This window comes from Adiantum capillus-veneris, chromosome 2 (genome assembly GCF_014529385.1).
Source record: "Adiantum capillus-veneris isolate H3 chromosome 2, ASM1452938v2, whole genome shotgun sequence".
Classification (NCBI taxonomy): Eukaryota; Viridiplantae; Streptophyta; class Polypodiopsida; order Polypodiales; family Pteridaceae; genus Adiantum; species Adiantum capillus-veneris.
The window spans coordinates 24,755,890-24,781,362 of record NC_140932.1 but is presented as its reverse complement, the minus strand read 5'-3'; the positions used below and the strand labels follow the sequence as shown (position 1 = coordinate 24,781,362).

At 44.1% G+C, this 25,473-nt stretch overlaps 1 protein-coding gene across 1 annotated transcript; it reads right to left on the bottom strand.

Annotated features, from left to right (window-relative positions):
• Positions 1 to 3,721: 3,721 nt before the first annotated feature.
• Positions 3,722 to 25,466, bottom strand: LOC147462521 (homeobox-DDT domain protein RLT2-like). The gene is made up of 18 exons (XM_086484211.1): positions 25,332 to 25,466; positions 24,724 to 25,245; positions 24,553 to 24,638; positions 23,918 to 24,433; positions 23,738 to 23,827; positions 23,470 to 23,646; positions 23,160 to 23,382; positions 8,643 to 8,743; positions 8,387 to 8,473; positions 8,147 to 8,302; positions 7,886 to 8,035; positions 7,593 to 7,766; positions 6,819 to 7,517; positions 6,251 to 6,739; positions 5,462 to 6,130; positions 5,262 to 5,366; positions 4,925 to 5,149; positions 3,722 to 4,843 (listed from the first exon to the last, which is right to left on the bottom strand). Exons 1-18 carry the CDS (start codon positions 25,429 to 25,431, stop codon positions 4,154 to 4,156), a joined length of 5,259 nt encoding a protein of 1,752 aa, XP_086340337.1. The 5' UTR covers positions 25,432 to 25,466; the 3' UTR covers positions 3,722 to 4,153.
• Between the last annotated feature and the right edge of the window lie 7 nt (positions 25,467 to 25,473).

The window sequence follows — 25,473 nt, the reverse complement described above, 5'->3', positions numbered from 1 at the left end:
AGAATCATGGCTACTTTTGTCTGGTAAGCCACATGGTGTGAAGGGTTACTGGCTTCACAAATCTACGAATTAAAGATAGCACTCCGGGAACCGATGATTCATAGATTTGTGAAGCCAGTAACCCTTCATACCATGTGGCTAATAGTAGGAGAGCTCCTGCAGTGCAAGTGAACATAATCACACCCGTATTTATGTGAGTCCACACCCTAATAGTGGAGCTGTGTAACCTCAAAATCCTGCATGCACATTCTCATGTTATGTGAGAGACATGACAATACTAGAAAAACTGTTGTGCAATATCTTAAACATAAGAGCAAGCTAAGTTAAACACGATTTCTCATAGCAACATGTTTCAACTTCTTGGATTGTTGTGCCATGCATACCGTACATGTGGCTCTTAGCCACTCGATCTAGCCACCCTTGCCCTTACAGGTCCCTTGTCCTAACATCAGCAATATTTAATTTGTGTCCTCTATAGTCATGAGGACTTTGGGCATGCCAACAACATCACGCAGGAAAAACCTAGTGCAAAGGCGTCTATGAAGATGCACAACTCTTTTGGATATTGTTGCACCTTGTGCCTTGTGTCTAGTCATGGCATACACCAGGGTAGCAATCATTCTCTTCAATGGCGCATATTGATCCTTGTTAATCACAAGTGTGGACAACATGGTTTAGCAACTCATAGAGTAACTATACATGCTATGGAGAAAAATTTTACGAGGGTTATTTTGACCAACTTCAAGAAAGACTACAACAAGGTGGCACAACCCATAGCACCACACCAAAGATTACAAGACGCGATTCGAAAACAAGATTAGCAGATATTGATTCATATGCCTACATCAACAATCAAAGTGCTGCCGCATATAGGTCATATTGGCTCAACTCAATGTTGTTCGACTCATTCATGAATTTTGCATTTTGTCTCACACTACCCTCATTCTTATTGTACAAAACAAGACAACAAGAACCAAGTCAGTGTTCACAGTAAACCTCAGCATTCACAATGCACCTGGTATGTTTTGGTCTTTACCTATGGAATTTTTAAAAAAAATTGTAAAAATTTTCATACTTTAGTGATATTTTTAAAAAACCTTTAAAACTTTGGAAAAAATTTGTAATTTTCAATAGCCCAATTTTTTCTATTAATTTAAAAGAATGTTCTTTGGGAACACTTAGCCAAGTATTGTTGCTCTCACACAACTTCAAGCAACAAGACGCAATGGGCATCGGATACACAATCTACTCCACATGCCAACAGAAGGAGTTGCAAGTAACTACGAAAGAAGAAAGGTAGAACACACTCGAAATTCACCTTCTAAAATGCGTAGCAACGGTTTGCGCTACCAACCATATGTTGAAAACTTAATTTTGAAAAACTCTCCACTTATAGAAATTTATATGTAGCAATGACAAGTGTTTGGGAAAAATGTGTCTCGGCTTAAGATCGTGCCATTTTCAATTTCAAAAATGCAGGATGACGGCAAGGATAAAAGGAGAAATGCTGCCCCAGAATAGATAAAAATAGTGTAAAAATCCCAAAAAATAGCCTAATTTTCTAAAATTTCCTCTTTAAAAAATCAAAGAGAGGAATTTTGTATGTTTGGAAAAATGATACACACAGTAGCATGTATAAACAGTCGTCAATAAATACAATAACACGAGCTCCGCTAGATACGACAACGTTTGTCAATACGATCAAATAGCGAGCAGAGCAACGCGTCAACAATAGCAAACCCAAACCTTGTGCTGGAGATGAAGCGCACCATAGCATGCATTGTGAGGCAAAAGCCACCCGGGCTGGCCTAAAACTGAGGTAGGAGAAGCAACAGGAAATGAGAGAGTGATAGAAACCCGTCACAGGAGATAGTGTCCACGGACTTCAAGCTGCCAGTTCTAGTGATGGAAGGCAAAAAGGGATAGCTGAGAACTGACAGCTTAGCTGGTGGCTAGCAGATTCAAGGCAAGCGGGCAAGCAGCTCACAACTCAAACCCTACACAAGAATTGGGCACGAAGATGACCGACTACATAGAAAACTTTTTACAGCTATCTGAAGATGGTTTTGTGATTCGCCCGAGCTACATGGATACCCACCTGTCGCATGGTTTGAGATGTGCTATTGGTCAGATTCGTACATCCTCACACTAGCTGGAAATTGCATTTGGCAGATTTAGGGGAATCCCACCTGAGAGCAAAATTTGCAAGTTATGCGGAATGGAGCCGAAGACAAAATTACACTACATATGCCATTGCACCATATACTATGAGATACGTGGGCGTTTCCATTGCCTATTTAAAGAAGGCTTTGGACCTCTAGATAGAGTCATGCAATAACAGGATCAAAGATGCTTAGGCCTGTACCTACTGGAACAACATCGGCACAAGGATAATCTAATGAGAAGACAAAGAGCACTACAGCCTCAGAGGCAGATCACAGATTTCTTCGGATCGAGAGAAGCAAGAATGGAAGGAGAAGCAAGAGGCCAACAGCGAGCACAAAGGATTACCCACATTCATACCAAAGGCACCCTCATTGACAGGGCAATTGAGCTTAGGAACTTGAGACGACCACGACCGAGATGCAAGAGCACACTTCACCGGAGGAGAGTACAACAAAGGATTAGAAGCATTCTAGCCGGACACCCAGAATGCTCCTAAGAAGTTTATTTAATACTTTGTAGTTAGTTTTTCACATTTATTTTCACTCACTTTTCACACTTAGTACTTTTAGTACTAAGGTACCCAGACATTGTAACAGATTCACCACTTTTGTATCAGTTTGGTCTCATAGGTCATCCTCGCCTTTTGAAGACGTTAATATAACATTTCATTTCATACGTTAATATAACATTTCATTTCATTTCATCTCTCTCTCTCTCTCTCTCCCTCTCTCTCTCTACCGTCACTGCCCCGTCTACTACAAGATATGAGGCCGCTTCTATTGCTTGTTCAAAAGAGGTTTTGGACCACTCTCAAGAGTCATGGGATATGAAGATCAGAGATGTCTGGGTTTGTTCTTGCTCGAGTTGCGCAAACACAGAGATAGCCTGATGAATGGCGAGGCTAGCCAGTCTCAAAGACGGATCACAGACTTCTTCAGAGCAGACACGGGACAACCGTAAGAGCCACTCCCACGGCAGAGCCCCCCCTCATCTCACAAAAGAGGCACACTGATTGACCGAGCGATTGAACTGGGGAAATCCAAGCGCCCGCGATTGCAAAGAACTACACAACATCGATGGAGGCTACGACAAAAAATTCAGAGCACGCTGGCCAAGCATGCACGACGCCCGATCAGACTACTAACCATGGAGGAAATTGATGAAATTCGCCAACGACCGATGCTAGATCTCTTGTGATTCAGCTATACCAACAAGCCGCCCATTTTTTGCTTAGTCTTTTGCTTGGTTCACATCGATCAACTTAAGACCCCATAGTATATATCTTTGTTTTGTACTGTTGTTAGGTTATTTTGTTACTCCAACTTTGTATCAAATCCACCACTTTGTAACTTTCGGGTCTCATAGGTCATTATGGCCTTCTGAAGACGTTAATATAACATTTCATTTCATTTCTCTCTCTCTCTCTCTCTCTCTCTCTCTCTCTCTCTCTCTCTCTCTCTCTCTCTCTCTCTCTCTCTCTCTAAATAGCTAGTGATAGACAAAGGGGCCGTACTCAAAGTCGTGCCAAAAGCAAGGAACATGGGGACATGCACACTTTTGAAACATGGTGCTAGACATCTTTTGAAACTGTTCAAATCATGTCACTTGCACAACGTCGTACATACAAAGCAAGCTTGTAAACCCTCCCCCAAAAAATGGCACAAATTACAACAGAATGTATAATTTAGTTCGTCTGTGGGGCACCTTTGGCACCTAACTGATCTATTGTACAAAATTTATATGATACAACCCTCTCAAGATTCTTTGTCTGTCCTGCATTTTTCACTCTGTTTGAGAGTTAAGGAGCATCACAACCTCCCATATCTGTGTCATTGTCGACCCATTAACCTTCTGAACGTGGGGAATACTGATAACCAGCATAGATCTATTGTTACCCGTCTCTTGACATTCAGCCTCTGCCTTCATCTTCGGGGTCACCATGCTCCTCAGTACAAGAACCAGGTTTCCATCCATCTGCTCCTTCAAATTACTCACTTTCATAAAAGGACTCTGAATCTGAGCTTTCAACTTCCTCGTCTTCATCATCACCGTCTTCCTCAAAATTAATCTCCCGCGTGTTTCTAGAATAATGCTCACCAATATCATCAGCTTCGTCATCCTGTATATTCATGTCCATGCTCTCCTCTCCCAATGAGTCTGTCTCACCACCTTCGCTCGCAGCCACCCAATCCTTGCTCGGCTGGCCCCGTTTATAATGTACATCTTCCTCTTCTTCAAAATGTGCATCTTCCTCTTCTTCAAAATCGTCCTCGATAACAACTTCCTCCTCTTCTGTTCCACTATGGGCCCTATCATCATCACGAGCCGACATGGAAGTCCTATCATCTGAGGATCTTGTCCAGTCAGATGTATGGAGTTCAAGCTTTGCATCTGCCTTCCGAGCATGCAAATCTCGGCTGTACTCTTCAAATTCCAAACTAGATGATGTTAAATACTTCTCACGCTCCTGGGTACTGCCCAGAGTAAGGTTAGCGCCTGTCTGGTCGGGCTGCTTCTTAAAGCCCTGAAGCTTGACCTTCACAGCCTCCTGATGCTCAGACCCTCTACTGAGGTCGTCTCTGGCTTCCTTACCTGTGGTGCAATCTGTATCAGGTTGCTTGATGCCAGTCTCTTTTGACCTCTCAAGTTTGGTGTCTACATGACGTGCTCCCACAGCCTGAAAGATCACAGAAATCTTCAAGTTAGAAGCACATTAGGCCAATTTACCATGCTAAATGAACCCCTTGCTTTCACTTACGGGCACAGATTTCCTGCGCTGACTTGATTTCCGCCTCTGGTCCTCACTGTAGAACAAAGCCGAATCCAACTCAACAACCCGCATTGCCACAGCTGCTGTCGTGCAGGGAACCCAAGCCGGAATGCATGAGACAGCCCCTGTATCAGACTCCATAATCTCCTTGGCTGGTTCGAAACGAGGCGATAGCCAGTCTCGGTGGATAGCACTCTCTACTTCAGAAAGAAGCTGCAGTCCTTTCACAAAATGAGCACAAAGGGGGGGCAAAACGATCCAACTAAGAACAGAAACTACGTTTGGAGTTCCTCCAAAAGGAATTACACGAACACTAGAGAACCACCTGAAGGAGATCTGAAGGAGAGCTAACATCCTTTAATGAGGATGCCCACGACCTGCGCTTTGCTTCCGACCAACATGGCCGCAGAGCCTCTGCAGGGATGGCAGCCTGTGAAGACGACAAACAGACACTGTTTATAGCAAACAAGAAGCCTCGCCTGCTTCATTTGAATTTAAGAACGTAAAATAAAGTCAAATAATCACCTCGATACTCAAAAACTGTGCCTTTAAAAGCTGGACTCTGCATGGAAACTTCCGTATAATACATTGAAGCTTCTCATCTGGACTCCTTTCTGACCGAAATTTGTTACACTCACTAACATGCTCCAAATACTTCGTATCCTTTTTGGTGTAAAATTCAAAAGTTGTATGACAGCAAGTGCAATGTTTCTCTTCATGCCAGTATAAATCATGACACATGTCACACTTGGCTAGAAGCTCAGAGCACCGCTTCTTCTTCAATCTCATCGCAGCAAGGAAAGACACAGTGGGATTTTCTTTACTCCAAAACCACTTATCAAATTCTCTATATCTTTCAAGGACACCACGCTTCTCACTTAGACTATTACCAGTCTGAATACGAATGGCCCCCATGTGCCTACATGATTCTGGAATAACTGAACCATCACCAGAACTTCCATCTTCTTCCTTGGGACCTGCTACAGCAATGCCACTGGTAGAGCTTCTGATAAAGGATTTATCAACAGCTTTGTCCTCATTATGGTTTACTGGTAACCTCTGTTCAAACCTCGCTTTGGAAGAAAGTTTTCTCATTCCCTGCCTTATAAGATTCTCTTGTTTGAGGAGCACTCCATGGAGGTGAGCTTCTCGAACACCTCGAGTGTCCAAATTAGCTAGCAATGCACTGAAAGCCTGATATAAGAAACAAAACAGATTTAAAAACTTGCTTGAGCTCACATTTGCGCAGCTTCAAGAAATTCTTAGTTACAGGCTTCTTGCACTGCAAGCAATGCAAACAAAAGCTGGTCAAACCTCTTCAGTGTCGATAACTTCCCAATGGCCATCCTCTGAAGACTCGAAAAAAATCCTCCCACAACCTGGGTCTTCAGCAGCGTAAGATGTCATAAATTGCCAATAACGGTTGCGTCTTCTATCCAAACCCAATGGCAAAGACCTAAAAACATAAAGTTCATCCGCTCGAAAATCAATCTCAACTTTCAGTTGTGCACGAGACTTCTCTGAAGAACCTCCTGCGACTGAAATCTCGTGATAATGGGAGTCTTGCATTCCCTGCTCTTTATCCCCAATAGGAGACTTCCTGACATCCGCTTGGGTTGAGAAAGAATCTGAACCCTTGCCATCTCTAACTATAGGACTCATGTTAGTGTGTTCACTTTGAACACCATCACCACTATTTTGAGGCTGGAGCTTTGATAACTGCTCTTCTTTGGAACGCCTTTTATCAACCTGTGCTTCAGCCCACATTTGCCGTTTGAGAGCAGTTGCAGATTCCATACGATCCTGTCAAAGAACGAAAAGCAGCCTTAACATATAGAACAGTATCAAGATTTAAATGGACGTCCAAAAAGCAGACCAATACCTCCAAAGCAACTCGGACTGTATTGCCTTCATTGACAGTTTCTACCAGTGCTACGAGAGCGTTCAAGCGTTCCTCTACACTAAGGCCTGAATACTCTCCCTCCCATAGCCCTTGAACCCATGGCTCACCTCCATGGCTCTCGTCGATTTCATTATCAACTGCAGAAGCAAGAGTCTTATCTCTCTGTGCTCTTCCTTCCCTTCCATCCTGCATTGAAGCATTTCCATGCGACAAACTTGAAAGCAGCGCATGTTTGCCTCTACTCTCTCCATTCTTGCTATGCAGTTCAAAAGTCTTGGTCTTTCCTGGACAGCCTCCTATCTTCCGTTCTCCAGCAGAAACAATTTTACCACCTTTTAAAGAGAAAGTAACCTTTCCTTTGTCTTGCCCTCCACGCATATCGTCCACTGTAAAATCCTCCACATCATCAGCAAGCAAGGGTTCTTTCTCTCCCTCTTCACTACCCTCCATGTATTTCTCTTCATCACACGCATCCAAGATGCCACTTTGAAAAAGACAAATTCTCTCAGATGCTGCTTGCAGCAGACGTTCTGCATCCTCAGGCTTTTTACGATAAGCTGGTTTTACACAATACGTAGAAGGAGCTACTCGATCAAAAAAAAATGTATCCCGCGACAGAGCTGCTGCAACAGAAGACTCCGGAGTTTTGCTGGTTGAAAGGTCACGCAAGCCATATTTCTAAAGAGAAACACAAATGCATTAAACTCATGACAATCTATGTAAGAAAACATATTGCCGAACATTCAAGTTAACCTCGATGCGGGCAACTATTTCTACTATCGGTAAACCTCGTGAGCCCTCAACAGAAAGAACGTGAAAAGCAGCAAACTTCACAGTGCCAGGAGTCAGTCGAGCGCCACATTTGCGGATATGGGACCCTCCTCCTTTTGCTTTCAAACAAATGGCAGCATTGGAAGCAGCATTTCCCTGAGACACAAGTGACAAAAAGACCCAAAAACTTGAGACAGGCAAGGAAGTAAGAAGAAAAACCAATAAAAAATCTCCAAAGCTAGCAGTCCAAGCCCTAAAGGCTTCGAGAAGATAACCTTGGAATGAGTGTGGCGACCTTCATCACCACGCTTCCATCTGGAGCCACCAAAACCGGCTGCTAGGGAAAACTGCCTAAGAACCTCAGGCCACGTTGATGCATTAAGGTATCGGCTCCAATTCCTGTAATCAAACCCCCACGCAAAGGCCTGCCATGTGCATTAGGCTTGTCATTTACAAAGAAGTCAAGAACTAATACACGATTATAGGCCTCTCATGTGTTGAGCAATACTAGCCACCTCACTGCAGATTTAACTTACAGCTTCAACAAGCTGTGTATGGCCACCTCCAATGGCAGATGCAGCCGTGTACTGATTGACAGCCCCAGCATTAGCAGAAGCCTTTGCCATGTCTTCGATATCCTTCTCAATAATTTTGAACAGGGCTATATGTATTTCTGCGAGCAAGCGAGACTCCTGCACCATTCATCAAAAAGATCAGGAACTGTCGACACATTGGAGAACCCAGAAACAGAGCTATTTGCACACGAAAGAACATACGTAGTCGTGAAAAGCTTGCACCAATTCGTCCACAGTAAATGGCCAAAGGCCAAGAACATCAGCAAATGCAATCAAAAACCTCCAAACCTGTCAAAATCCATAGAACGGTGTTAGTAGCTAAAAAAGCCACCCATCAACCATGGGTATAAATCCATAGAAAGAATCAGCAGTTTAACAGACAACGAGCCCACAGCTTTACTGCTTGAGAGTGAGGGTGATTGATCTGGGACTGTATAACACACAGCTTTAAACATACCATGAAGAGATGTCCAAGGTTAAACTGAGAGTCAATCCACGGACTAATCGCTAGAGGCTTTTTCATTTTCACAGTAGCTGGGGGAAATTTTTTCAAAAAATCTGCCACAAAACAATTCAACAAGATCTCTCTCTCTCTCTCTCTCTCTCTCTCTCTCTCTCTCTCTCTCTCTCTCTCTCAATTTATTTCCTTTCTCCTTAGTGTTTTAGTGTTAGTTCTTTGTAACTTTGTAATTTCCGTACTCAGACATGATAGCAAATTCACCAATTGTATCTTTTTGGTCTCATAGGTCATTTTGGCCTTTCGAAGACGTTAATATAACATTTCATTTCATTTCATTTCTCTCTCTCATAGGTCACTTTGGCCTCTTGAAGACGTTAATATATTATAACATTTCATTTCATCTCTCTCTCTCTCTCTCTCTCTCTCTCTCTCTCTCTCTCTCTCTCAGGTGCAACGGAAGTGAATGTTGAACTTTGCTCAAGATGAGTGCTCTGAACTGTGCTCAAGGGTTCCTTTTACTTACGAAAGGGAGAGCTTTCCGTTCCTTTAGTGAGAGAGTGCAATGATCACAAACAAAGTGAATGACACTATGAATGAAGGTGCTGAGACTGAGAAAGAGAGAGAGAGAGAGAGAGAGAGAGAGAGAGAGAGAGAGAGAGAGAAGAGAATACGACACCAGAATGTTGTCAAACCCTCCTCCAAGGGCCCCACTCTATGGCAAGAGAGGTCTATGCTATTGATTGCACAAATCTGGTACAGTGGTCTAGATGCAATGGACTTGCCGACGAAGTCAACGATAATGATGACGGCGACGAGACACAACTGAAAACGCTAGGGGCTGAAATCTACAAATCTGCTGAATTCTGACTCTGTGTTGATGAGGACGGCGATGGCGGTGACGCGACGACAATGCGCTGAAAACGCAGATGCTGAAATCTGCAAACAGCGGGCTGAAGCTGAAAACGCTGGCTGATCTGACCATGCGGCGAGGATCTGCTACGAGAAGGTGAGATCTGCAAGGTTTAGGGCTGATCTTGCGGAGTCTAAGGCTGAAAACTGAAAACGCTGATGCAATGGCTGATCTGACGCCGTGATTCTGCAAAACGCTAGGGTTGTCTGCAAAATGCAAAATCTCTGGGCTGAATCTAGGGATCTGCTAACGCAAGGCAATCTGCTGCAGAAACGCAAGGGCTGATCTGCTGTAGAAAAACGATGGCTGGTCTTGATGGCTGAAAGACGCTAAGTAATCCTGGCGATCTTACTGAGAAGGTGTGTTGCCAAATACTGGATCTTTGCTGCCTCTTCTACTAGAAAGTGAGAGCTAGCCTCTCTTATATACCAACTAACCAAAAATGCCCTACCCAGTTTCCCAACAAAGTCACTTACTAATATTAAGTGAAAAATGGCTAAAATAGGGGAAATGGGTTCTGTGCAATGTAAAATGCTCATGATGGGTACTGACTGTCATGCTGATGATCATGCTGTGTGCAACCAAAGGATATGCAACTACTCTAAGTGCCTGGACATGCACGGCCTGCTCATAGGCTCACAAAGGTGCCAAAACACTTCCTAAGTTGACATGAACCCTAGACCTGAAGTAGCTTGTCCACATGCACATAGGGTTAGATGTGTACGTGACATCCCCTCCTTTTCAAAGTGAGATACTGATACCGAGCTGTATGGCGTCGAGAGAATGCGCCAACAACACCGGGAATCTTGAGAAGAACACTTCGCCGGCCCACTCTGATGCGTGAGTCGTGCGATACTTGAACTTCAGGTCTGCAATGCTTGCTTCTTTGGGCCGCGTCGAAAGCGACACAAAGGGATTTGTGGCTGCTTCAATGCTCCAACTTTGGCTATGGTCGTGGATCTACCTTCTTCAAGAATCTCCGAGGAGGAAAATTCCCGAAACCACTTCAACACAAAATCATAAACATACCCATTCCATGTAGAGTGATTGGAAAAATACTACGCTTCCTAAATGACTGTGCATGCAATTGAGATAAACCAAGTCGAAGTGCCAAACCGTTCACCAAACACACGGAAAAAAATAAGGTCGAATCTTGACTTTCTCGTCTAAATCTATCAATCGTGGCAAATCACAATGAATATGCCGATGCTTGATGGAAAAAATTTCTTGTGCTCTTTCTGAGACTGTGTCATGCCAAGGAAGATACATGGAATGTAAATTCCTTGAATGCAAACTTTTGTTCTTTTCGATAGAAATCCGCATACATCCGTGCTCATCCATGAGTAAATCATGTGCATCGTACAATACGGCATGCCTTTGAAAAGGGAACACGTAAAGACGGTGACAAAAATACAAGAAATTGTCACGAATGCAACACTCGAATGCGTGTTGACTAATCATGCGAACACACAATACTTCCTGAGTGGGTTCCTTAGGTCTCGACTCGAGAGCCAAGATCGGTTCTTTGTGATTGATTGTATCTGCAACGAGGCTAGCTTCACTAGAAAGAGCATCAACTAAACCATCATCCTCGTGAACAACCAAATCTTTATCATGCAAATCATCATCCTTGTGAATAATCACATCTGTATCATGCAAAAACATGTGTGTTGTGCTTTCGAGAAGAAAAGACTGAGAGAGTCTCCTTCTCCTTTTTCTTTTCAAGCTTCGCTTGCACATTAGAAATGAGAGGTGAAGAATGAATAACTTCCTCCCCACGAATGACAATGGAAGAGTCACTTTTGGCATTGAAAGTGAGAGTATTGTCCGCCCAATCAATGAGAGGGTTATGCTCACGAAACCATCTAGTGCCCAAAAGCATATCACATCCTGAGAGAGGAGACACTATAAATTTTCTGTGAAAGGACACTTGTTGAACAGTGAATAACACATCAAGGCACTCTCGTGTAATGAGAGAGTCCATACCGGGAGCAAAGAAGGAGATGTCTTGCGAACCTCCAGGCGAGCTCTTTCGACAAGAGTCACCAATCACGTCATGTATACTACCAGAATCAAACAAGACCACCATGTGTTGACCATCCATACAACCATAATACTTCATGAGAGACTCATCAATGATAGGATCATGAGAAACTTAGGACATACGAGTGTTCTCATTTATGGCATTAACAGAGGATGTGGATTTTGTGGGTTCTTTAGATTCGTGAGATTCAATCTTAGGACATGTTTTCCTTGACGTGAAAGTGATAACAACGAGCTTCCTTAGAATAAATAACTTGTTCTTCTGCCGTGATGTATCCTCCTATGATTCCTTGTGCAACTTTTTCATCCGGGGTGAGCTTAGGTTTAGCAAGTGTGTTAGCTTTACCCTTAGATTCATTTTGTGAGTTCTTTTCCGAAAGACTATTGAAAGATTGGCTAGAAGAGTTACCGTTCTTACCATTCTTATCGTTCTGAGGGTTATGAGAAGTCTGAGAGGTACTTTGAGAAGACTTGTTCTCCTTAGGCTTTCCCTTATTGTGTTTCATCTCTTGTGCAAGAGCAATCGCTACCGCCTTGTTGAGATCGATTTGATCGAGTACCTCAACACCATACTTGATATACTCGTCCAATGCATAAAGGAATGCCTCCTTGCGCTCATCATCCGATTTGCGTAATTGGGTGCCCTGCTGCAAAACACAATTAGAGAAAGACATAACTTGCATACCATTTTGCTTGAGACTGCGCCAATCGTCTTTCAACCGTGCTAGGTACTGGGGTGTCATAAACCGCGCCTTGAGCATGTCTTGGAAGTCGACCCAATTGAAGGAAAGGGGTGCGCCTTCTTGGCTTCCTCTAGATGCACGGTCAACTGTGCCTCTTGCCATGCGTGGTACCAATTAATGCATCACCAGCAAGGTACATGGCTGCCGTCAAAACCTTGCTATTTCCTGTCTTCTTAGTTGTCGCAAAATAAGCATTAAATTGATGCAACCAAGAATGAATACACTAGCATCCATCTTACTGAATGAGATCTTATCGGCGACGGGGTTGTTAGAGTCAAAGTCCCTGCTTGTGCTGCTTGATGAACTACCAACATCTTTGACCGGCTCGGGCTTCGAAGTGAGTACCTGTAGGACAAACTCTTGCATACGTTGGTCTCTCTACGCCTCATGCTCTAACTCCAAGGCCGTTCGCCTGTCTTCGGCTGCCAATCGCGCTTGCTCACGCTCACACTCCAAGGCTACCCTTCTGTCTTTGGCTGCCAAGCGCGCTTGCTCGCGCTCACACTCCAATTCTGCCTTTCTTTCTTGAAGCTCGCGATCCAATTCTGCCTTTCTTTGGTCGCCAAGCGCGCTTGCTCACGCTCGAGATCCAAGGCTGCCTTTCTTTCTTCGCGCTCGAGATCCAAGGCTGCCTTTCTTTCTTGTTGTAACATCATGTCCATCATCGTCTTGACCAAAGCCTCCATGAGATTTGGTGCAACCCTTAGCGTAGATGGGGAGGGGTCGAGAAAACCTCCTGGTGGCGAAAATTCTTCTTTACCACCTCCATGCTCATCACCTTCACGCAAAGTATCCATTCCGCTTCGGGTGATGACCATACATTGAGATCTTGGATACTTAAGTCCACGAGGGACTTGGGTTCTTGGGTTCTTGAGGTTCTTGAGTCCTTGAGATTCTTGAGTTCTTGAGGTTCTTAAGGTTCTTGAGGTCTTTCTTTAGCTTGCAATCTGTGTTAGAGAAGGCTTTTCTCTTACCCGAGCTCGACTCTTCCCTGCGGGCGTACCCCTTGGCGGCCTTGCGCTCACACGAAGGTTGTTTTGTCCCACCTCACGTCGATTGGCCGGCCGCTAAGTGCACGGTCCGCTCTCAATGAGTGAAAAGAGGCACAAGGGGAGGCCGGACAAGCCCTTGTGGTTCTTTCCTTGAGTGATACAAAACATTGTCAAAGCTCTGATACCAATGCAAGGTGCAGCATAAGTGAATGTTGAACTTTGCTCAAGATGAGTACTCCGAACTGGAAAGGGAGAGCCTTCCGTTCCTTTAGTGAGAGAGTGCAATGATCACAAACAAAGTGAATGACACTCTGAATGAAGGTGCTGAGACTGAGAGAGAGAGAGAGAGAGAGAGAGAGAGAGAGAGAGAGAAGAATAAGACACCAGAATGTTGTCAAACCTGTGGGGGAGCAGGAGAGAGAGCCCACTTGCTGTCCTATGCAATGAGAGTGAAGGAGGAGAGGAGATTGGCGCAGAAAGAGCACACGCAGAGAAGAACGTGAGAGAGAGAGAGAGGGCTCGTTGGATTTTGGGAAAAAGCCACGCTATGTATTATTTGGGCTTCACCTTTGAGTATATGAGTAAGTGACTAGGGGGCCATTCACACTTGGGCCCCCTCACTTATAAGTCTTTTTAACTTATAAGTTATAAGTACAAGGCACTTAGGCCTTTATTCCCTAACAACCTCCCACCTAAAGGCAATGTACCTTGGGAGATCAAAGAATCAGCTAACTATGATACAACAGCTGATCATGCACTTACTCATCCAACACCCATCATCTGACGGCAATATGCAAACCGCTCTGCTGGAAGACTCTTGGTCAAAAGATCTGTAGGATTGTCATCTATGTGCACCTTGACAAGTGTAATGCTCTTGTCATCAAGCACACTCCTGATAAAATGATACTTCACCTCTATGTGCTTTGTCTTGGCATGAAAAACAGGATTCCTTGCAAGCATAATAGCACTCTGACTATCACAGTGTAGCACAGGAACCGGTGACTTAATGCCAAGCTCTTCTACCAAACGCATGAGCCACAAAGCTTCTTTGCATGCCTCAGTGGCAGCCACATACTCAGCCTCAGTGGTAGACAAAGCAACACATTTTTGCAGTCTGGAAATCCAAGAAACTGCACCTCCTGTGAAAGTAAACACATATCCAAAGGTAGACTTCCTGCAATCTGGATGTCCAGCAAAATCTGCATCTGTAAAGCCATGCACAGATGTCTCACTCTTCCCAAAACAAATGCACAAGTCTTTAGTGCCTTTCAAGTATCTCAAGATACACTTCACTGCTTCCCAATGCTTTTTGCCAGGATTGCTCATGTACCTGCTTACTACTCCCACCGCAAATGCAATGTCCGGACGTGTAGCAACCATAGCATACATCAAACTGCCAACGGCTGATGCATAAGGAACCTTGGCCATTTCAGCCCGCATATCATCTGTGTTTGGGCAGTCATGTGCAGTCAGTTTTACATATGGAGGCAGCGGAGTACCAAGTGCCTTTCCCCCATCCATATGAAAACGATGTAGCACCTTATTGACATAATCTCGTTGAGATAGATACAGACGCCTGTTGATCCTATCTCGAGAGATACGCATGCCCAAAATATGATTAGCATTACCAAGATCCTTCATGTCAAAGCGATTCTTTAAGCTTTGCTGTAGTGCATCCAACTCCATGATATTGTTACCCGCAATAAGCATGTCATCAACATACAAAATCAGCAATAGAAGAGATCCATCACTTGCCGTTTTGATATACAAACAGTGATCAGAATTACTTCTTTTGTATCCTTGAGACCTCATGAATGTATCAAACTTGTGATACCATGCACGGGGAGACTGTTTCAAACCATACAAGCTCTTCAAGAGTCTACATACTTTCTTCTCTTGCCCCTTTGACACAAAACCTTGTGGTTGCATCATATAGATCATCTCAAGCAAATCGCCATGCAAAAACGTTGTTTTGACATCCATTTGCTTTAACTCCATATCTTCAGAAGCAACCAGGCCTAGAACAAGACGTAATGTGGCAAGCTTTACAACAGGAGAAAAAATCTCATCAAAATCAACACCATGCTTTTGCTTGTACCCTTCAGCAACCAAACGTGCCTTGTACTTAGAAGAAGCATCAGATGTGACCTTGGTCTTGTAAACCCATTTACATGGCAGAGCCTTATGCCCTTTAGGCAAATCAACCAAGTCCCATGTATGGTTTTTCTCCAAAGATTGCATTTCCGAAACCATTGCTTTGAACCATTTCTTACTGTCTTCCCGTTGCATAGCCTCTTTATAGCAAGACGGCTCACCACAATCAGTAAGCATGACATAGTCCAAAGACGGTTCATATCTATCGGGGGGCCTTGTCACCCGAGTAGACCTACGCACCCAATGATCCATAACAGGTGGATTTTCAGCCTGTAAACCATCAAAAACAGCAAGCTGTTCAGCCGGTTGTATCGCAACAACGGGCGGTCTAGGAGCATCAACCTGTTCCCCTACCTGTGGTGCATCAATGGCAACTTGTTGGGGCTGATTTTCAGCAGCTAATGGCTGATTTTCAGCACCATTTTCAGCATGTAAAGGCTGCTGAACATTGGGCCTTCTTGGCTGTCCATATATAACATCTTCACGAAAAACAACCCGGCGCACTTCCTCGACCTTTGTGGGCTGTTTGTGCATGCAATTCTCATTGAAGATGACATCATTGCTGCGTATGATTTTCCGTAATGCGGGATCCCATAATCTATACCCCATTTCACCATCCTCACCATATCCTAGGAAAATGCATTTATGAGACTTTGGTTCTAGTTTGGTGCGCAGTTCACTCCGGATGTGAACATAGGCCTCACAACCAAACACTCTTAAATGTGCATATGAGGGTGGCTTGCCAGACCACACCTCCTCAGGCACCTTTCCACCCAAAGCCTTGCTAGGTGAGCGATTAATCAAGTGAATAGCTGTTTGCACAGCTTCTGCCCAAAAACCATGAGGTAATGCAGCATGTGACAGCATACTCCGAACTTTCTCTTCGATAGTCCGGTTCAACCTCTCTGCAACTCCATTCTGAGAGGGATTAAAAGGAGCCGTGAGCTCTCTTTTAATACCTTTAGTAGCACAAAAGTCAATAAATGCTTTTGATACATACTCCCCCCCATTGTCTGAGCGCAAAGACCTAAGCTTCTTGTCAGTTTGATTCTCAACAAACGCAAGAAACTTCTTGAAAGTATCCAAAACATCGCTTTTAGCACGTATTGGATACACCCACACCTTACGTGTAGCATCATCGATAAACGAGACAAAATATTTCTTTCCCCCTAAGGACAACTGTGGCATTTCACATACATCGGAATGCACTAAGTCTAACCTGTCAGACTTCAAAGAAAGTGACCTTTTGTGCGGTGTTTGACTGTGCTTACCATAAATACAGTGCTCACAATGAGAAAAATCAGCATACCTCAAACACGGCAAATAACCACAACGAGACAGAGTTTCCATTCCTCTTTTACTCATGTGTCCCAACCGGCCATGCCACAAAGAAACACTTGGCTGCTCGGTTACGGCGACAACATGGTCAAGCACACTAGATACATGCAAAGGATACAAAGTGTCCGATTTACAACCCTTGGCTACAATCCGGGCCCCTTTACAAATTTTCCACTTACTATCACCAAAAGTGGTGTGATAGCCTGCATCATCTAGCTGCCCTGTACTAATCAAACTCTTCTTGAGTTGTGGCACATGACGCACTTTGTGCAAAACAAAAGTCATACCATCAGCAAAAGAAAACTGGACACTGCCAATACCTGCAATGTCACATGCATAGTTATCTCCCAAATAAACAGTGCCCTGCACCTCACCTGAGTACTGTGTAAACCAATCCCTATGAGGTGTTACATGAAAGGAGGCACCTGAATCAAGAATCCAAGTATGCATGTCCACATCAGAACCCATAGCAAGGGTATGTGCATCCACAGAAGAGGCATTGAGTACATCAGTGCTGCTGTCACTGTCACAACTACTAGCAACATTGATTTCCTCAATCAACACAGTGCTCTTCTTGGCATTTCCCTTGTCCTTTGCATCAGTTTCAGCACCCTTGTTCTTCTCTTTCTTCCACTCATAGCATTCCCGTTTATAATGCCCTTTCTTTCCACAATGATGACACACAACATCTTTCCTACGAGATTTGCTGCGTGCCCTGTCCTTACTGTCAGATTTCTCCCTCTGTTGAGACCTGCCTCTCAAGTGCAATGCATTAGAAGACCCACCTGTGGTGTTCTTCCTGTTCATCTCTTCCATCAGGAGAGAACTCTCTACATCTGCATACCATAGTTACCAGGAACGGGAAACCGGAACGGGGAACGCGGAACAGCAACTGCCACAAAATGCCATTCCCTGTTACGGATACTCACGTTTGAATCACGGAACGGGGATTCGGAACACGAACTTAGAATGGGAACGGGACACGGAGACCTGAAAACGGCCATTCCCTATTACTATGCTGCATACTTAAGTGACGCACTTGAGTTACTAAGAGCTGTCCGGAATACATCCCAACTCTCGGGCAATGTGCATAGCAGAAAAGTAGCTTTGAACTCCTCATCAATCGTGAATTTCAGCTCTGTCATTTGGCTGAAAATAGAATTGAATTCATTGAGGTGCACCGACATGTGCGTGCCCTCCTTCATGCGGAGATCCATAAGCTTCTTGAGCCAATACACTTTACTGGCAGCACTCTGCTGTGCATACAACTCGTCTAAACGCTTCCACATGCCCCATGCTGTCTGCTCATTCTCTACATTGAAGAGTAAATTGTCAGACACCGAAAGCATGATCGTGGAGCGAACCAACTCGTCCACTTCTTCCCATTCTTCAACCTCCATATCGACCGGTTTCACACCCTGTAACTTAATAGGTTTCGCATGTTTCTTCTGCAACATCACATTATAACATTGCTTCTTCCATATAGCAAAGTTATGGGCACCTTCAAGCTTGCGAATGTGCAACAAATTGCCACTTTCACTGCTAGAAGCCATTCTGAGTGATTGCAAACACTGAAACCCTGTTTTGCCGACCTAAACACGCCCAAATGTGCGCAATCGGGCAAAAAACAGCTTGCTGTTACAGAAAAACAGCGAGCAAATTTCACGCGAAATCACCCCAAAACAGCGTACATTCACTGCCAAACCCTTACCAAAGGTTTCCACAAGGTGTATACATCATTTGCTTGCTGAAATTCCCTGTTTTAGGGCAAAAATCAGACCTGTAAACACCTGTTTTGCTGAATTTTCAGAACCTCGTTGGTGGAAACACCTATAAGATTGACCTGTGAGACTTGCCCTAATGAAATTACATCAAATTGACCCCGAAATTGGTCAATTTCAGCAGAAATAGGCTGCTGTTCGCCAGTTTTTGAAACCCTAATTTTGGGGAAACTGTCACCGGAGGTCGATTCTACACGGTGGAGGATCCCTTCGCGACAGAGTTGATCGAAAACGGTTGAGTATCCTTCCCGCAGCGAGCAAAAACAGAATTCTGATCTGTGTTGCGAAGATGGCTCTCTTGGAAACCCTAAAGCTCTGATACCATGTGTGGGGGAGCAGGAGAGAGAGCCCACTTGCTGTCCTATGCAATGAGAGTGAAGGAGGAGAGGAGATTGGCGCAGAAAGAGCACACGCAGAGAAGAACGTGAGAGAGAGAGAGAGAGGGCTCGTTGGATTTTGGGAAAAAGCCACGCTATGTATTATTTGGGCTTCACCTTTGAGTATATGAGTAAGTGACTAGGGGGCCATTCACACTTGGGCCCCCTCACTTATAAGTCTTTTTAACTTATAAGTTATAAGTACAAGGCACTTAGGCCTTTATTCCCTAACAAAACCCTCGTCCAAGGGCCCCACTCTCTATGGCGAGAGGTGTATCCTATTGATTGCACAAATCTAGTACAATGGTCTTGATGCAATGGACTTGCCGTCGATGTCGACGACAATGATGACGACGACGAGACAGCCTAAAAACTGAAATGCTAGGGACTGAATTTTGCAAATCTGTTGAATTCTGACTCTGTGTCGACGAGGACGGCGATACGCGACGATGATGCGCTGAAAACGCAAATGTTGAAATCTGTGAACAACAAGCTGAAGCTGAAAACGCTGCCTGATCTGACCGTGCGGCAAGGATCTGCTGTGCGGAAAGGTGAGATCTGCGAGGTTTAGGGCTGATCTTGCGGAGTCTGAGGCTGAACATTGAAATCGTTAATGCAATGGCCGATCTGACGCCGTGATTCTGCAAAACGCTAGGGTTGTTTGCAAAATGCAAAAGCTCCAGGCTGAATCTGGGGATCTGCTAACGCCAGGGGATCTGCTAACGCCAGGCAAAATGCAAAAGCTCCAGGCTGAATCTGGGGATCTGCTACAGAAACGCCAGGTCTGATCTGTTGTAGAAAAACGCTACCTAATCTTGATAGCTGAAAAACGCTAGGTAATCCTAGCGATCTTGTTGAGAAGATGCACTTCCAAATACTGGATCTATGCTGCCTCTTCTGCCAGAAAGTGCTAGCGCTAGCTTTTCTTATATACCAACTTACCAAACATGCCCCCAACAAAGTCCCTTACTAATAATAAGTGAAAAATGGCTAAAATAGGGAAAATGGGTTCTGTGCAGTGTAAAATGTTCATGATGGGTACTGACTGTCATGCTGATGATCATGTTGTGTGCAACCGATCATGATGTGTGCAACTAGAGGATACGCAACTACTCTAGGTGCCTAGACATGCACGGCCTACTCAAAGGTGCCAAAACACTTCCTAAGCTGACCTCAACCCTAGACCTGAAGTAGCTTGTCTACATGCACATAGGTTTAGATGTGCACGTGACTCTCTCTCTCTCTCTCTCTCTCTCTCTCTCTCTCTCTCTCTCTCTCTCTCTCTCTCTCTCTCTCTCTCTCTCTCTTTGTAAGATTGCTTTTTACCGAGATCATAGCAGCTACGGTACGAGACGGGACGTTTAATACGCGGTGTACAATACGCGTACTAGACGTATTTTTGAGAATCAAAAATAAAATATGTCAACTTTTTTAGATATGATACTTAAATAAGAACAAATGAAGCGGTTCATGGACCGCCTCAATGACTCTTCAATATTTAACCATAGCATACATAAGCAACCACCATGAAGCTCTAAAACACAATTGATCAACTAGAAAAAGACATACGTTTTGAGCAAAAAAACGTTAGAATAGAAAACGTTATGAGACGTATTGTACATTTCAATACGGGACGTCGTGTATTCAAATAAAATACGCGTATTTTAGCTACTATGACCGAGATGGAAGAGTGATGATATTGGAGCCAGGCTCCACATGACGGTGTGAGGTCTATGGGACCACACTGAAAGTTGCTACCTGGAATTGTAATGGATCTATGCGTCTTGATGTGGATGCTTTTGAGGAGAGTTTTACCAGGAGAGACATAATCTTGTACTCTAGGACACATCAGGCCCCTGGGTAGTCTATGCCTCACATTAGCAGATACAAATGGGAGACAGCCTGTAGACAAGAGACACGATCAGAGCACAGAGCAGGGCTCAGGAGGAGTGGCAATGTTATTCACGAAGGAGTTGCAGGCTACAGCCATTGATACATATAGCTCCCAGGATGAGCAAGCTAGGTGCATGTAGGTGAGATTGAGAGCAGAGACTGACAGATATCTTTACATTGCTATTTGCTACTTTCCCTCGAGTACGTCAGTATATGCACCATCCAGAGGACAGTCCCCCTTCTCTATTTTGGATGATGACATACGGGAATTCTCTAGAGATGGTGACATTAACATTCTAAGAGACTTCAATGCTAGGATTGCCCATCATCAGACGGTATTTTATGATACTTCAAAGGAGATGCTGAGAGAGCTGGATGTTGCAGAGTCGGGCCTATCCAGACTATCACAAGATGGGGAACATACGGAGTATGGACGGCACTTGATAGACGTGGGACTGCACATGGATTGGCCATCTTGAATGGCCTAAAGAGATTTCCCACTGCGGGAGGCTTCACATGCTTTCCACACAGACATGGAGCCAACACAATGGATTATGTCATGGCACAGTCAAGCCTCATCTCTAGTATCCAGGCAATATATCTCTAGGCACGGAACTACGCCGGGCCAGTGTCGAATCAATTGTGAACTGTGAACTGTTTTGAAGTGGTTATTAGTGCTGTCGCGGTAGATTCTCGACTTGGAGTGTCCAAGTCTGTTGCACGTGGCATGTCCAACTTATGGACCTTTGCCGAGGGGCTTAAGTGCCATTAAAATTTAAGCAAAGAGCATGTTGTACGGATGGCCACAAATACGCTGACTATAGTACGGACACCCGAAAAAGGTGGTGGTTCACTGACGTGGCACGGTACAGATTTTACGCGTTTTACGCTGGCTGGTTGTACGAATTTCTGCAAACAACGCTGATTGTTTTTGGTTGGCAGATTTTGGGAGAAGTTACTTTTGAGTTTAATGCTTTTGGGGCTCTGTTTTTAGCATCCATTGTAACCTTTATAGGTGACCCAAGAGGCTCACTTCTCAGAGCATCTGGATGCAAAGTCTGAGAGCGAGCACCCGTAGGTGGTTGTACTTCGCTCAAAGATTAATATAAAAGAAATACCCAAAGGGACGCCAGTCTTTGGGGCCTATCTCTCTAGGCACGAAAATACGCCGGGCAGTGTCGACTCTTAAATTTGTGAAGTGTTTTGAAGTGAATCTCTGCTGTGTCGCGACAAAATCTTGACTTGGGGTGACCAAGTTTGTTACATTATCCCCACAAGGACCTACAAAAATAGCACAAAAAAAGTGCGTGCAACAAAAGCAAATCAACTATGGAAAATTAGAAAGCATGCATTTTCTTTCTTGAAGTATTGAAAAATGACCCTTTCAAAAACCCATAACTCAAAAGCTTGTAAGACAGCAAAATGTTTCTCTGAAAATGTGAGATTCAAAATCTTCATCTCCAAAAATGAGACGATTGTCGAGAGATGCCCCGAGCTTATCCATGAATAATGTCCCACAAAACGGAACGCCTCACCACCATCACATCACGAAATGGTAGAAACGTAGCATTAGTAGGGAAGGGCAACTGTGGTTGGCTTATAGAAAGTGATGGGTCATCTTAAACTTAGCCGTCACGAGAAATCATCCAAGACAACCATATGTAATTAAAAGATGTCACCATAATTGACTAAGCCAGCTTGTGATTCAAATCATGCATCCTATGATATTGGTGAAGAGAAACCTATGTCCCGTTGTTCAAGTATGCCAACACTCTCATGCACAAATGTTGTAGGTCCTAATGTCCTACTCTAAACCATTTCTTTCTATTGATTAAGCAATTACTTGGAGTTGTAGAGCTTACTAACTTTTTGATGTAGACAACATAGTGCAATCCTTATAATGTTCTTCCATAGCAAAGTGTATTTAAGTATTACACATAACAACAACCTCCATAGCCACAGCCCCCGATAGACCTAATCCATGCGACATCCATAGAAGGGGTGAATAGAGATAGCATCCACTTCAATATATTCAGGAATTGACATAAATGCAAGTTCAGGACCAACCATCTGCTCTTACTATATTATTTGTCAATCACAAAGGTGCTACTAAGGCAAAAATTCTAGCGGTCGACAAAGGCTGCTGTCAATCACAGAGGTGCTACTAAGGCAAAAATTCTAGTGGTCAACAAAGGCTGCTTCGAGTATAAACGAATGCAAACTACATTTAGCAAAGGTGAAAGATGCAGTTCTACAGTTAAAAAAAGTAACAAATTTCTAAACCTTTGTATCTGTCTAGCCCCTGCAGCGTCTCTCCATCAAGAAGATATATAGAGGGGAGACACTGTGATGTTGCAGCAGCTTCAAGTAGTTCAAGGCGTTCATCGTCAATCAGCTCGACACATTCCCGAGCTAACCTTCGTGCTGTCGCTCTCTCAATGGCTGCCTTTAGTCTTGTGGCTTCTTTCAACCTTCTAGCCTCCTCCTTCTCACGCTCTCTTTCTAACTGATAAGAACAACATTAAAAAATCAGAACCAGTTCAAGAAGAAAGCTAATTTGGCTGGCATCCGTTGTTTGAACTGTCAAACTCACCCTCTGTGCTTCCTTTTGCAAAAACCTTTCCTGTCTTTCTGATTCTCGTTTCACCTCACGCTGCAGGCGTTCATCTTCCCGCTGCTTGTCACGCAACAACCTTTCATCTTCTCGCTGCTTTTCTCTCAACAATTTTTCAACTTCTTTCTCTCGCTCCTTTTGCATTTGTTCCTCTCTCTGTGTCAAACAACACTTCAAAACTTGTAGCAAGTCTTCACATAGAAATATCCGGCCTGCTTTATGTAACTCAAGTGATCACAAATATAACCTTCCATCTGGCAAGTTCTTCTCGCTCCAATTCTTTCTGTATTCGCTTCCTATGCACATCAACCTCTTTCGATACCCTTATCTCTTCACTCTGATAATCAAGCAAATCATCCAATCAGCTTCACTTAAAAATTCTCGATTGATAAAACAGAGAAAGTGAGTGTGCATTAAAACTGCATGCCTTTCGTTTCTTGATTCCACCATATGTCTCCTGGTTATCATAGGAATGAAGCTTCTCAATACCACGAAGAGAACTCACGGTGGGCAATAAATGATAAGGGTTTACATGGCCCCCATAATGGGCAGTATCAAATGCAATCCCGGGAAGTAAATCCTGGGTCAGAAATTGTGGCTGGGTGAACATAACGGTGTTGCAGGGATCTCTCTGGAGTGTCAAGCCAGTTCCAGCGTTGGCTGGTGTTCCCTCGTAGTCGTATGCATTGGTGAGACTCTCACTTCCTCGTAACAAAGGGCTTTGTATCACCAACCCTTGTCGGCTAGCGTCAGACCCTTGCAGCATCTTCAAGTTGGAAGATTTTTCGTATACAGAAGCCATTCCATCACGACCTGTTGGACGTTCTGGAATAAATTGATACTCCTGTAGTAATGTTGAGCCGGACCGGCTGCTTACATACTGCCCATTATCAGTTACAAAGGATTTTCGGCTTTTAGATCCCCTATCCCAAGAAGATGGGTCCTACAAGAATTAACAGGTAAAGTAGTAGGGCTCAGGTGCAAATGAAATCAATCAAGGAGCACAAGCATCAACATGTGAGCAAATCTGATAGAGTAGAACATTTAAAAACAAATGCTTACTCTCAGAAGCCAAGAATCAGGCTTACTATGACTACAATTTTCACCCAAACCTCTCGGAGGTGATGGCTTCCAATGTGGAAAAGAAACTGCATAATCACACAGTGTGCTTTGTAAGATGATCTAAAAATTGTCATCATGAGTCTTGCGCTGAGTGAAGTTTGAGTGCGATACCAGTGGGTGTAGAAAACGCTCCTGGTGGGAGAGGATCAAAATCCACGCCCAGGCAAGGACTGTCCCACCTGAGAGGCTCCCCCAGCTGTGTCTCTACAGATGCTATGGCTTGTAGTTCTGCAACTCTCAGAGAATCTGCACCACTTGAGGTTGTCTGCCTGCTCCTTTTCCGTCTGGAAATCTCAAAATCTCTCTCACCGAATTCGTCCACTCTTTTCCGGAATTTCCAAGCAAAATCATCCTGAGAATGATAGCTGCTTCCACTTAGCTGTTCTTCCTTATGTGAAGGGTAATCTGATCTTCGCGGAGGTGAAATCAAGACCGCAGAATGCCTGTATGAGGGAGCAGGAGCTTCGTTAAACAGCTGTGGGCTCCTGTCTGAGCTACCATGTTCCTCATCTTCCCCTTTAGACTTCCTCTCCTTCAGCCTTCTGTGGCAAAACCACATCTTTAACTGCCTGCTGGAGAGCCCTAACTGGATTGAGAGCCGTGCACGAACAGCTTCAGAGGGGTACTTCTCCTCTGCAAAAACGAGAAGAAGAGCGACAAATCAGACAAAAGAAGCCTGGAAAATAGTTGCACATGCGTATGTGGGCATGGTGTAGTACCTGCAAACACTTGTTCGAGAGCTTCCAACTGCAGAGGTGTTTTCATCTTACGTTTTTTATCTTCATGAATACCATACAGCATTTCCTTCTGCAACTCCATGAAAACCTGCCAAATTGCCAGCAGGAGACGCTGCTGCTGACG

Bases quoted from the DNA above. Each gene is read 5' to 3' on its own strand.
- LOC147462521 (XM_086484211.1), bottom strand. From the start codon at position 25,431: ATGGAGTTGCAGAAGGAAATGCTGTATGGTATTCATGAAGATAAAAAA. The intron at 8,744-23,159 runs GTTTAGAAATTT...GTTTTGTGGCAG, and splicing joins GGGGCTAGACAGATACAAAG to ATTTTTTGAAAAAATTTCCC. The intron at 7,767-7,885 runs GTTATCTTCTCG...CTTGTGTCTCAG, and splicing joins GTCGCCACACTCATTCCAAG to GGAAATGCTGCTTCCAATGC.